Source organism: Anolis carolinensis, chromosome 2 (assembly GCF_035594765.1).
Source record: "Anolis carolinensis isolate JA03-04 chromosome 2, rAnoCar3.1.pri, whole genome shotgun sequence".
Lineage (NCBI taxonomy): Eukaryota > Metazoa > Chordata > Lepidosauria > Squamata > Dactyloidae > Anolis > Anolis carolinensis.
The window spans coordinates 293,694,320-293,707,156 of record NC_085842.1 but is presented as its reverse complement, the minus strand read 5'-3'; the positions used below and the strand labels follow the sequence as shown (position 1 = coordinate 293,707,156).

The 12,837-nt window shown below is 36.0% G+C and overlaps 2 protein-coding genes across 3 annotated transcripts in view; both read left to right on the top strand.

Moving 5' to 3' along the window:
• The window catches only part of ipo11 (importin 11), a 94,566-nt gene that overhangs the window by 64,430 nt on the left and 17,299 nt on the right, over positions 1–12,837 (top strand). For both annotated transcript variants that reach the window (XM_062972389.1, XM_062972388.1), the window contains 3 exons: positions 579–674; positions 4,699–4,812; positions 6,233–6,354. In XM_062972389.1, the coding sequence (XP_062828459.1) occupies positions 579–674; positions 4,699–4,812; positions 6,233–6,354 (332 nt within the window). The remainder of the gene's footprint in view (positions 1–578; positions 675–4,698; positions 4,813–6,232; positions 6,355–12,837) is intronic.
• lrrc70 (leucine rich repeat containing 70) lies at positions 6,364–12,138 on the top strand. The gene is made up of 2 exons (XM_003216236.4): positions 6,364–9,453; positions 9,912–12,138. Exon 2 carries the CDS (start codon positions 9,923–9,925, stop codon positions 11,822–11,824), a length of 1,902 nt encoding a protein of 633 aa, XP_003216284.2. The 5' UTR covers positions 6,364–9,453; positions 9,912–9,922; the 3' UTR covers positions 11,825–12,138.

The following is a 12,837-nucleotide window of genomic DNA, read 5'->3' as shown; positions in this document are numbered from 1 at the left end:
AAAGCAGGTTGACAACATAGTCCCATGTGAACAGCAGGACAAGTTTCTGAATTAGACTAGCTTAGCTATTCACACCAAAGTGTGGGCATGTCAGGGAAGCTCTGGAACATTCAACAACTTTTGCTAAGAGTATTCTATGGGTTTCCAAGGTCATTCAATGGATTTCCATGGTCAAAAAGGGATTTCAACCCTGGTTGCCCAATGTTCTAGTCCAACACCCAAACCACTACATCATACTAGCTCCTGGCACCATATACTACACCAAACCTGCAAGACTTGGTACTTGTAAAGGGCCAATATATTTTTTTAAAAACTTCTACGGGCCACTTCTCCCCCCCTGCCTGTCTGCCTAACCGGGAAGGCAGGGATGGGAAGGCCTGACCAGCCAAAGGGAAATTCAGCTCTTTGTAGACCACATCCAGCCTGAGGGTCATATGTTTTTCAGGCATATACTACATACTATTTATCCTTTTGGTAATTAGACTTTTTATTTACTGTTTTCTATGAGTTGTGTGAAAGACTTTTCTTGACTATTTCATTCTTTTTTGTTTTTTAAAGAAGTGTTTTGTGTCTTTCAGGTTGTAGAAAATGTGCTCAAAGTGAATCCGGTCTCAGGCCCTGAAATGTTTCAACCTCTTTTGCCATCTGTCTTTCGTGGAATTATAAGTGGGGAGGTAAGGGTTTGTTAACTTACTGGTCTTATCGCTGTGTCTGTGGCTAAATCCATTTGTTGGTCCAATTGCAGTAGAAGTTCATATAAATGATAATGGCTAGCTTGCAAAAAGTACTCATTGATTTAATGGCTCGATTCTCATTGGAACTAACAGTTGGATTAAATGCTATGTATTTGAAATGAGCACTTGATAAATACTAGGGTTGGGTGAATTTTTCATATGCCCGTTAAATTTGTTTCAAATTAGGATCTAAAGCACCTTTGAAGCGAGTTTTGACATATCTGCTCACCGCCTTCCTAATATTAAGAATTTGAATCAAAAGGCAACTTTTTTTCATCTGTCTCGGATGTCTTCGGATGTAGCTGTAGCCCCACTGAGAGGTGAAGCCATGTTGGCATGCCTCTCAGCCAATCAGGGCGGAAGGAAGAGGGAGGGATAGGCAGGGCCATCATTCTTGTAGCCTTTTAAAAAATGTTGTTTGAAAATTCCCAAAAAAATCAGTGGATGGGTCAAACATTTTGAAACTTGATAGGCAAAGAGTGGTGAATATTTGCTTTGATTGTAGCAAATGTCATCCCAATAGCTTTAAAAATGGAGGAGAACAGAGCTTCTGAATTTTCCCCATTTATACAAGCATTGGGCTGAAGCAGACGTTTCTCTAATAGTACTATGCCCATTTTAAAACTACAATTCCCAGATGTCCCAGGCCCTCTCTCCTCTTAACATTCCCTACCCCTTTTTGTCCTCACTTGACCATCTTGACCAAACTTTCATATGGTATGTGAATTCTTGGAAGGTATGAGAAGTTTAGAGAGGGAGAGGGAGGGAGGGAGAGGTTTGAGTGTTGGATTCTGATTGTGGCTTGATTCCCCACTCAGCCACCCACTTGGGCAAGTCACACACTCTCAGCCCCAGAAAAGCCAATGAAACAGGAAATAGCACTTTCAAACCAGGAACTGATTTCCTTATTCAAAGGCTGATGGTCATCTGTCAGGAATGATTTGATGGTGTACTATGATTTCTGTTCCTGGGTGATAAATGTCATTTCCTAATTGGTTCTGTCATAGAAACATGGCAAAATTTATGACACTGCCTGAACCTTGTCTTTGCACAAGGGACATGGAGCACATTATGGTTTCCTGGGACACTGTCCACCAATTAAACGAAGTTTCATCCACAAAAACAAAGTTTCTGAAGTAGAACAATGACTTTCAAAGTAAAGACAACCCAATGAAACAGGAAATAAGACTTTCAAACCAGGAACAGATTGCAATTATTAAAAAATTGTTTATTATAAAAGCTATGAAAATTCACCAAAATCAGAGGATAAGGGAAATGTTCTGAATTTTGGTGAGATAGCAGTGATAAATGTTTTCTACCACTGTACCAAGTTTGAAGAAGATAGCTAAAAAAATGAGGGCAGGATAGTCCTGTACATTTCCCCCTCGGTGCTGTTTTTGGCCACTGCACATGCATGTCTGCCATTAACGAATTAATTTAGAATATTCTGAATATTCGTAAGTTTCAAAACTTTTTGGGGCCAAATTTCAGAAGTAGTTTCAGAAACGAAGTGCCAGCGCCCCCTACTCTAGAAGCGAGTTTAAAACCATTTTTTTCATGGATCGCTCATGCCTAATAAATACTATACAGATCCACTGAATTGACTCATTTGCCATATCCCAAGGCAACACAATGGAAAATTAAAGAAAAATACTGTTAATATTGGGTATAAAATGTTGAATCCATTAAATAAATCATCATATGAAAGTGTTTGAAACAGTTAAGATATATATAAAATCATACTTTAGTTAAGACTAATGTTGGAGGTAAGTACCCATTAGTTAATAATGGAAAGTGTTAAAAATTACGTATTTTAACAATTCAGTTGTTTTTCACACACTGTGTCACTTCACTTGTATTGTTACATAAAATCTGTGCACTGAATAGTGTTACCACTGAGAATAGCAACAATTGACTTGTTGTGGGTTTAACAGGAGAAGCCTTGATATATTAGCTTGCAGGTGGGGGAACCTGGCAGTTTTGAATACTAAGTCCTTTAAATCCCACAAAAGGAGAAAGCAAGAGAGTAGTACCCACTCGGGCTGTAACTTATGTTAATTTGCAATTAATACATGATGAAAAATACACCCTTTATACAGATGGATTACCATTAGATATGTATGACTTATTATGTCTTCTCCCAGTATATGGTGCCATTAAATGCACTCAAACTAGTGACATGAGCTCTTTTCTGTGTCTCAGATTCGTAGGTTTGAATTCAGGCTTTATTTATGCGACTTCTTGTCACTTTGATGTGCTTATAATCTCGTAAAATTTCTTTGGAAGATTGTAAAGTAAGATAGTGAGCAGTTACATAAAGTTTCAGGAATTGTCATTCACCTTAACAAATCATAATCCAAAACGCACGTTATAAAAAGGTGCTATGGGAATAGAGAGTTGAGATCTCTCCTCTCTCTAGTTTACAAAAGGTAATTTTTTAACATTGGGAATGTTATCAGGATCTCAGCTATAGGCAAAAATCACTAGGAACCATTGTTGAAAAAAATGCCCTATAAATGTGAATTGAAATCAAATTTCATGAATGCTGTGAAGTAACAAGCAAGTGGTGCCTTTGTGACATTTTTAAACTAGAACTCTCCTTCAGGTCTTCAAATTCTTTGGGAAATTCAAAAGCCCTCCCATTATGACATTGAATCCATACTAACAATATTACCTATTAATTTTGAATTATTTTAATGGATCATCATAGATATCTGATAAATTGCATTTTAATTTAATAAACTTAAATAAAAATGCATGTCGGTCCTGTATTAGATAGTTGGATGAAATATAATCATGTCCATGTTCAGTATATAAATACTGTATTTATATTTCTTCCATGTGTGATAGCAGGGATTAGCCTACTCTGTAGGAAGGAGATACCTGATTGCTTTATCTCATAAGACATACTTTGAACTTCAGCAAAACCATTTTTCCTGCCTATATCACTTGATTTAAAATTGTAACTCAATTCGTGCTTCAAATAGCAGATATTCAAAGTATGATGAACTTAATACTACAATTTATCACAATCTGACATACTTTTTAGCTTTTGTAGGGAGGGGGGTTGCACTAAGATCCTCCTCCTCCTCCTCTCTTGTATAAATAGTAGGAAAAGAAGAATCTTACTATGCAGATAGCTTTGAATGATGAGTAAATGCTTTTGTACATAGTAGAAAAATAAAGGTGTGCCTTGCGCATCCCAAAACATTGAGCAGCTGCTAAACCATGGACTTTAAAGGGAATTTAATTTTATATTCATACAGTCTATTAAAAAACCTATATTTATTATTCTGGATTTAGTCAACCCTGAGTAACACATAAATCAGTCTGATTTTCTATGTTTCCCAATGAAGTTACTTATTTCCTCATATTATTTTTATTATTTTTTGTTCTGATGGCCACATAACTTGCCTTCTCTTCTGATTTATCTGCTAGAAAATGTCAATTTCCCCTTCCCACTCTTGTTCTAAATGTGGGAATAAGGTTTCTTTTTTACAAGATTCCTGGGTTGGAATGAAAACCCATCATGAACGAACCTATATTTGAACCATACATACAACAAAGCAAAATATTAGTTCTCAAGATACTGCAGGACACTATTTATTTCACTGCCTACTAAGAAAATAAAGTTTAGGGGTTGATGTGGTTGAGGAGAGCAGGAGGAGAATTTGGTTTTTGTGAGATGCTACTGTCCTGCTTATAAGTCCATCCTCTGTTGGGCATCGAACTGTTGCCGGTTGTAAGGCCGCCCTGAGTCCCCTTCGGGGTGAGAAGGGCGGGATATAAATATGTGAAATATGTGAAATAATAATTGATATCAGTATTCTCTTGTGGAGTGTCCTGAAATTATTTGAAATTAAAAATATGTTTTTATTTCAATTTTTGCAGCATGGTTTTTTTTTAAATTATGCGTATGTTTTCTGATTGATTAGAAACCTAATACTGGTTGCTTTCATTTCAGAGATACCCAGTTGTAATGTCTACTTACCTGGGAGTCATTGGTAGAATCCTGTTGCAAAATAAAAGCTTTTTCTCATTACTTATGAACCAAATGGCATGTGAGATTGGCCAGAAGGTAAGTCATCGTAATTTAGGAAGTGAAATCATACACAAAACCTTAATTAAATTACGTATTTTCTGAGCAGATAACGTTTTTTTTCTCACTCCTTCCATTTTCAAATGGGGAAGGACTTTGCTTTTCTAACACTTATGTGAAAGAATAGCTCCTTTCAGTCTATAGATAAGCTAAATATTGCACTGCTTAGTGGTACCAAGTCTATCACTGGTAGTTCTTGAAGGCTGAATAAACATGCAATTCATGGCTATTCAGTTTTGTTTTATTTATTGCAATCCAGAGGCATAGATGGGGGTAAACATTCAGCTGGAAATAAAGAGCATACAATTTTAAAGGTCTCTCAATGTTTTACAGTGTATTATACTTTGACTTCCAGTTGAACTATTTTAATTTGAATGACAAAAAATATTCTGTAAAAGCAAGTGTTTTCTGTGTAATGCTCAGTAACTGAATAATATCTACCTTGTTAATATTTCTGTGTTTCTGTCCTGGGAAATCGGTCTTTTCCTGATACAGTAGAGTCTCAATTATCCAACATTCGCTTATCCAACGTTCTGGATTATCCAACACATTTTTGTAGTCAATGTTTTCAATACATCGTGATATTTTGGTGCTAAATTCGTAAATACAGTAATTACTACGTAGCATTACTGCATATTGAACTACTTTTTCTGTCAAATTTGTTGTATAACGTGATGTTTTGGTGCTTAATTTGTAAAATCATAACCTAATTTGATGTTTAATAGGCTTCTCCTTAATCTCTCCTTGTTATCCAACGTATTCGCTTATCCAATGTTCTGCCGGCCCGTTTATGTTGGATATGTGAGACTCTACTGTAGTTGTAATTTCTATAATGTGGTATTTATGTTCATTGACATTGTAATTGTTATTATTATGGATATTGATGTATTTAAGTGTCATGTCACAATATATGCAAAACAGTTCTTGTAAGCCACCCCAAGTGCCCTTTTGGGAGATGGTGGCAGGATATATGTAAAGTGTTGTTGTTGTTGTTGTTACTATTGGAAAATATATCCTTAAAAGCAAGAGTGCAAAGCTGCTTGGCAATTTATCTCAAAGAAACAGCAATAGATTTTTCAAAGTTTTTTTCCATAAAATCTACATTGATGCATTGCCCTGTGTTACAGACCTGAACTCATTCTATAGAGATTTGAATTTGCAATAAGAAAGTTCATTGCCTTTCCTCATTATGCATTTGTCAGTTTGCATTTATATCAAGGTGCTTGTGATTGCTACTTAAAAAGTTTGAATGTACAGTGTATTTTAGAACCCAAGTTAGTGGATTGTGGCAGAAAGAACAAGAACGTACACTTTAGAATTTTGTGTTCTCAATTTTGTGTATATATGTGTATATGTGTATATATGTCTATCATATTTGACTCATATTCTTTTCTTTCAGCCGGATCAACTTCTTGGTCACATGATTGAAATGTGGGTTGATCGCATGGATAATATAACTCAGCCTGAGAGAAGGAAACTTTCAGCTTTGGCATTACTTTCTCTTCTACCATCAGATAATAAGTGAGTAACAAGATTTATTGAATAGGAAAGGAAGACATTTTTGTTGGGAATAGGATTCCACCTCTCATGGAAGGTGCCCATGTTTCAAGAGTCTTACAATAATGTATGAAAACTTTAGCTTCATTGTCCTTCAAAATACTGATAATTCTTTTTAGGTAAAAACAAATTTCAGTCACTATGTAATAAATTATATTGGAGCCTAGGCTGAATTTGAGCTATTTTGATTTCTATTTCAGTCAGTGGGATATCTTAGCGTAACTATGTAATTGTACAAGTGATTATAATAGGATTGAGTCTTGCCTGCCTTCTCTTAGATTTTACCATTAGATGAGTTGGATTCAGATATTACACTCTGTGTGAACGTACAAGATCTTTCCAAGTATAGAAAATGTTTGATATTGTAGAGTGATCATGTTGGTGGGAGTAGTGACAAAACATTTTTGCCAGTGTATTCTTCTGTGTAGAAGTAGATGGATTGGCTTGCTTCAGTTACCTGTTGAGGATGTGTACCTCTCCCAATGTTCAATACTCAGCCTTTTCCTGAACTCCTAAAGTTTATAGTTTTACCACAATATCTAATAGAGCTACTGGCAACAAATCTTGGTTGAGATTCAAGGATTTGTGGTTTACTAATTTTGATTGAGGTGTTATGTCACTGATCAGTACTTTCCAGGAATTTCATTTCACACTCTGATTCTAACAATATACACCCTCCATGTATTCTCCAGTAGTATTGAAAAGGTGTATGGCCACAAGTGTTGCATCCCTATGCTACATAGGCACCTCAAAACCACATTGGAGGCCCAGAATATAAGCAAGCAAGCTGTTTATTCAAGGTTATATGCAAGCAATAGCAAAATCAAAGTTTAGAGTTAATAAAATGGGTTTAAATTCACAAGAGCAAAGTACTAGAAAAGCTTGAAACAAGATCACTCAAAGTCACTCAAAGAACATAGTTCAAACCGGATATCAAAGTAAGTCCCAAGAAAGGTATCAAGAATAGTCCAAACAAGATTAATTCCAAGGCATGAGTCAAACGAACACACAGGAAACAAGAATAGAATGCAGGATCAAACTCCAAGATAGTATAAAGTCAATGCTGGAACACAAGGCGAGGGTCCTGGCTAGAATAGAAATCCAAAATGGCAAAGTCACTGGAACATTCAACTAGATTCACAGACCGAAGCAAGGCTGGAACTTGAAGCAAGATACACGGCTGCAGGAATACACAAGAACACGGAGCAAAGATATTTCTCTCTTGGATTAGCAATGTTGCCACTTCTGACTGTATCAGAGAAAGCAAACCTTTTAAAGGGAAATTCAAGGCCTCAAAGTGTGAGAATAGTGCTTATTAGTTCGCTTCAAAAGCAGTCATCTACTCCTTCGCACAGACTCCCTCTGTCCGGTGTTGAGTTATCATTCCTCTCCTGTCAAGCTTATTAGCCCTTTCCATGTTATCAGCATCCGAACTGGAATGTCCATCTGGCTCAGAAGGCCTGGCCTTGACTGCATAGAGGAATGCGATTCAAACTGTCTACTTGCAACCATTCTGTCTCTCGTCCCAGAATCCACTGGGACAGACTCTGCTTGCATCCAGGCCCAAATCCAGAATCCTCTGACAAAGCAGATGCAGGGACAAACTCAGGCTATACCTCTGGCAAGGCGGGTGCAGGGGTAATCACAGGCTGAATGGGCCTTACCTCAGGGTCACCTAACAGCTCAAATGGAGGTTGGGCCAGAACAACAAGCTCCCACTTTACTGGGAAGAAATATGTGGTGCTGTTCTCCAACTGTTTTGTCAGCTCTGAATCCAGAGACTGCTGACAAGAGAGAAGTAAGTGACCTTTCTAAGAAGGACATTGTGCAGCCTTCTTCCCATGGTATCCATGAATGTTTGTCACCCTGTTAGCTGAAGTCTGTATTTAAGGGGACAATAGGCCAAGCCAGAGTTTCATCTAGCTTCTCCTCCTCTTAATAGGGAAAAGTATCCTTTCTTTCAAAGCCCTCTAAAAGCTATGTCATTCCCTAGATTAATTGAGGAGATCCCAAGATCAAGCAAATTCACACACTGATCAACATGGTATACTTCGTACTAAGTCAGGTTATTAAGTGTCTCTAAATTCTAGTAGTGAATCTAGAAGTAGCAGCAGCAGACTCCTCACTTAAAGTGCTTAATGTTGATCTAAATAAGATAAATATCTTAACAGTAATTCTATAAAACTCTTATGGAAGGACCCCCTTTCTCTTCCAGTTTGGTGTGAGAGAGTATCTCCTGGGGAAGTTATAATGTTGCCTGGCATTTTCTATTGCCACTTCATTCTTTCCCAAAGGAGTTTTTTTTGTTTACATATCCTCCAGTAGCTCTAAGCTGTTGTTGTTTGTATCCTTCTTTTATATCTGTGATCAAGATGCAAACTGGTAAAACTAGTATCTTGCCGTCCCTCTTTGTAGTGTCTTAGGATCTGTTTCGTTTATTACCACGTGCTACCATTGTTTGCAAATATGCTGCAATTTATTATTGTTGCTACTTGGGGCTCTTTGTTGTTACAAAGTGTTTTGTGCTTCAGACAAATGTTGACAAAACTGCTACTTCAGTTTCAGTTATACCTAATTCATGATATTTTAGCTACAGTTTTGATTAATAGGCATAATGCTTAAAAATATTGAAGACAATAGGATAATCATTTCCTTTTTAGTGATCAATTTTAACCAGATGCAAACATGATATACTTCATAGCTATTATATTTAGATTTGCTGATATATATTCATTTTTATGATGTTCAATAATTTCAGAGAATAAATGAACTATATCAGCGTATTAGGATATGCATTTATCCTACAGAGTTTTAGAGGAGTAAAATGCAGAGATTTTCCTTCTAGCAATACTTCAGAGCTGCAGATAAAAATGACTTCCTGTCTCTCAGTTTCCTGTATCCATGGTAACTTTATTTTAACCAGTTATTGTGGAGGAGCCAATGGGAAGAGTAGCATTTCCTGTGGGAACAGTTACAGAACTTGTGACAAAGTGTGAGAAGCTAGAATGTTGTCTAGCGAAGTCCTAAAATAAATCCTAATATATAAATGAATTAGCCATTCAGGTAAGATACAAAATGATTATTATTTTTAAAAATAAGCATTACATTCTGAGTGAGGTTTATTTTAATATATTTTAAATTTGGAACACTAAAAGTGACATTTGAAATTTAAAGCTACCAGTGTCAGGAAGTTGGCATTTTATAGAGAAGTAAACAGTACTTTTCTTTTAATTTAAGTAGAGTTAAATATTTTAAAAGGTGTTAAATAGCTTTTGCTTTGAAAGTTGTTGATTTGACACTACGTTTTAAACTATGAATTCATTTTAAATCACCTTTCATTTCACCATTGATCATTTTACATGCTTAATAAGATAAATATTAAATATAAAGTAAGCATTTTGAGAAATGAAGGACCAGTTGTATAGAAGTCAATAAAGTAGAAATGTCATTTAAATAATGCATGTTTATAGAAGAATTATACAGAATTTTAAATAAGAATTTTGAAACTTTTTTTCTGATAGCACAATCGAAGATGACTGGGAGAATCAAAGCCTTGGATATGTGTCAGCTTCACCACCTTAGGTCAATCCGACATATTATTAAGTGCCTGCTTCTGTTGCTGATCCAGAAGGATATACTGTGCTGTCCCTCTGTTTGCCAGCATTGTAAAGGCAGACAAGCTGACTGCCGTTATTCAGGCCTTTCATCTATTCCAAGCAATTTACCACAAAATACTGTATTTTTATATTTAAGTGGGAATAATATATCACTCATATATCCAAAAGAACTGATAGGCCTGTATGAAGTTGCTGTGCTACACTTGGATAATTCTGGCATTTTATATGTGTGCCCAAAGGCATTTGCTGAGTGTAAGAAATTGTGGTTCCTACATTTGAATAATAATCAGATAAAACACTTGGATCTTGGAACATTTGAAGGACTTTCAAATCTTCATTCTTTGTACCTGCATAATAATGAAATTACATTCGTTCCTAGAGGATTATTTAGGTATCTCACTTCAGTTCAGTATCTCATGCTTCAAAGCAATCGTCTCAGCATCCTTGGTAGTGGCACTTTTTTTGGAATGATTAGTCTTCGGATTCTTAACCTAGACAACAATAAGATTTCACAAATATCACACGCAGCATTTCATCACCTCAGCAACCTGACATGTTTGTTCCTTGGGAGTAACAGTTTAACACATGTGCCATCAAGTGCATTTTTAGCACTGAGAAATCTTGAAAGACTTTCATTGTCATTTAATCCTATTGAAGTCATACCTCCCTTTGCATTTAAAGGACTTGCCAAGCTTGAATTTCTTTCCTTAAAAAGTGCAAACATAAAAACTATTCATGCAAATGGCTTCTCTGGGCTCAAGAATCTTAAAAAGCTAATCTTGAGCAATAATAATTTAGAAAATATAAATTCCAAAACCTTTGCATCTTTGGAGAATGTAATGTTTCTGCAGCTTGACAGAAATAAAATAATAAGCATTGCAGATGGTACATTTGAAAAAATGGGATCTTCCTTGAAGATACTGAATCTAGCATTCAACAATCTGACATTCTTACGGGCTGAAGTGCTTAAGCCTTTGGTATCTTTAACTCACTTACAGGCAAATTCTAATCCATGGAATTGTAGCTGCAGATTACTTGAGCTAATTAAATGGTTAGCATCTTCTTCCAGCTCTCTAAAACTTCATTGTCAAAATCCTTCCAATTTCCATGGAAGACACGTGAGTTATGCCAAATGGAGCTTGTTTACAACCTGTTTCAGCACTACCCCAAAGCCTGAAATATTCAACAACATTGGGCTGGCAGGAATTCATCATAGTACCACTACAGTATTGATGGCGTGGCATAAAAACCCGGCAAGCAAGAAAGCTTTTGAACATTTAAGTGTGGACACAAATACAATGACTTCACGGGCAGAGTTGCCTGCCACATCTGCTAGTCAGAAGCTTTATGAAGAGAGTTCCAGTGAGAAACTGGAACAGACCACTTCAGTGTTTACAGCACAGATCGCAACACAGAAGATACCAGTTGATTTGACCATGGAAGAAGACAATGTATTCCCTCTAGAAGCTGCTTCTATATCCATTAAAACATCTCTAATATGTACACAAGAAGTAGAGAAACTAAATCACTCTTTTGACATTTTGTTAACTTTTTTTGTTTTGGCCTGTGCTATGATCATCTTTTTGATGTACAAAATCATTCAGTTTAGACAGAAGCTCAAAGCACAAAAGAACTCTGACAGTGGAATAGAATACTATAGCTTTTATCAAGGGGGTAGCTACACCATAACTGATCCAATCCGCCTTGTCTCCTCGAATTCATTGGGAAGTCCAAATCTAGACTATGCTCAACTTTCTAAACCAACAGTACTTGAAAGTCAAGCACAGGTCATCTTATTTGAACATTCAGCATTATGATGTTCTGTGTTAAAATAGATTGCAGGACTGGAGACTGTGTAAAAGCCAAGATAACAACTGCTTGTAATATTTTATAGATGTTTGTACGTGGGTTTCTCAATTAGTATTTTTCTTCACATATTGACATTGTTTTGTCTGTTTTAATAGCTGTACTTTTGTATGTATCTTATGTTTGTTTTATATATAATGCTTATATTATGTTTTCCCTGACTATAGGAAAGCATTCATTGATAAATCCAACTTTGCATCAATGGGTGTTCTTTGCCTATACCATATATCAAATTCTTTCCTATAAAGATTGTAGTCTTTTCGAATACTTCTTTGTATGAAATAATTCATAGAAACAATGTAAGACAAGTGGCAAATGACTAGGAAACTGTTAATGTCAGTGCTATGAAACCTAATTTCTTCATTAACCAAAATATTAAGTGTTTCAAAGTGATGGACCCAGTTTCAAAGCAGGATTTTTCACAGTAACAACATGTTACAATTACACAAAAAGTTATAAATGCTTTGGTGATTTTTCAAGTTTTACTAACCATTTTGAGCCAGTAACAAATCTAAAAAATAAGTCTGCAAATGGAGAATATCTCATTAGACCTTATGTTTCATGGTCACCATCTTATGAATAACTGAGATCAGGGGCTATTTGTGCGCTGGGAGAGGCATCTAGCGGAAATCATTTGAAACCCTAGGCCTCACCCTTTCAAGGGGTAAGAGTTGTATTCATGGGTGGTTTGTGGTTGCAGAAATGTGGCGATTTTAAATCGTGTTCATCTTTTTAAGATACCCTGTAATTCTCCTAGAAAAAATTAAGATGATATGAGAATTGTAGTGCATGCTCTATATAATCATGTATAAGCCTAGAAGTTTTGTTTAAAACATCAACCCAAAAATCTGGTTGACTTATCCATGAATCAGTGTGAATACTGTGCATGAACGCTTATCAGAAAAATGTACCTTTCTGTTCACTGAGTAGAGTAGAAAAAGGTAAATGCTTAGTCCTAAAAGAA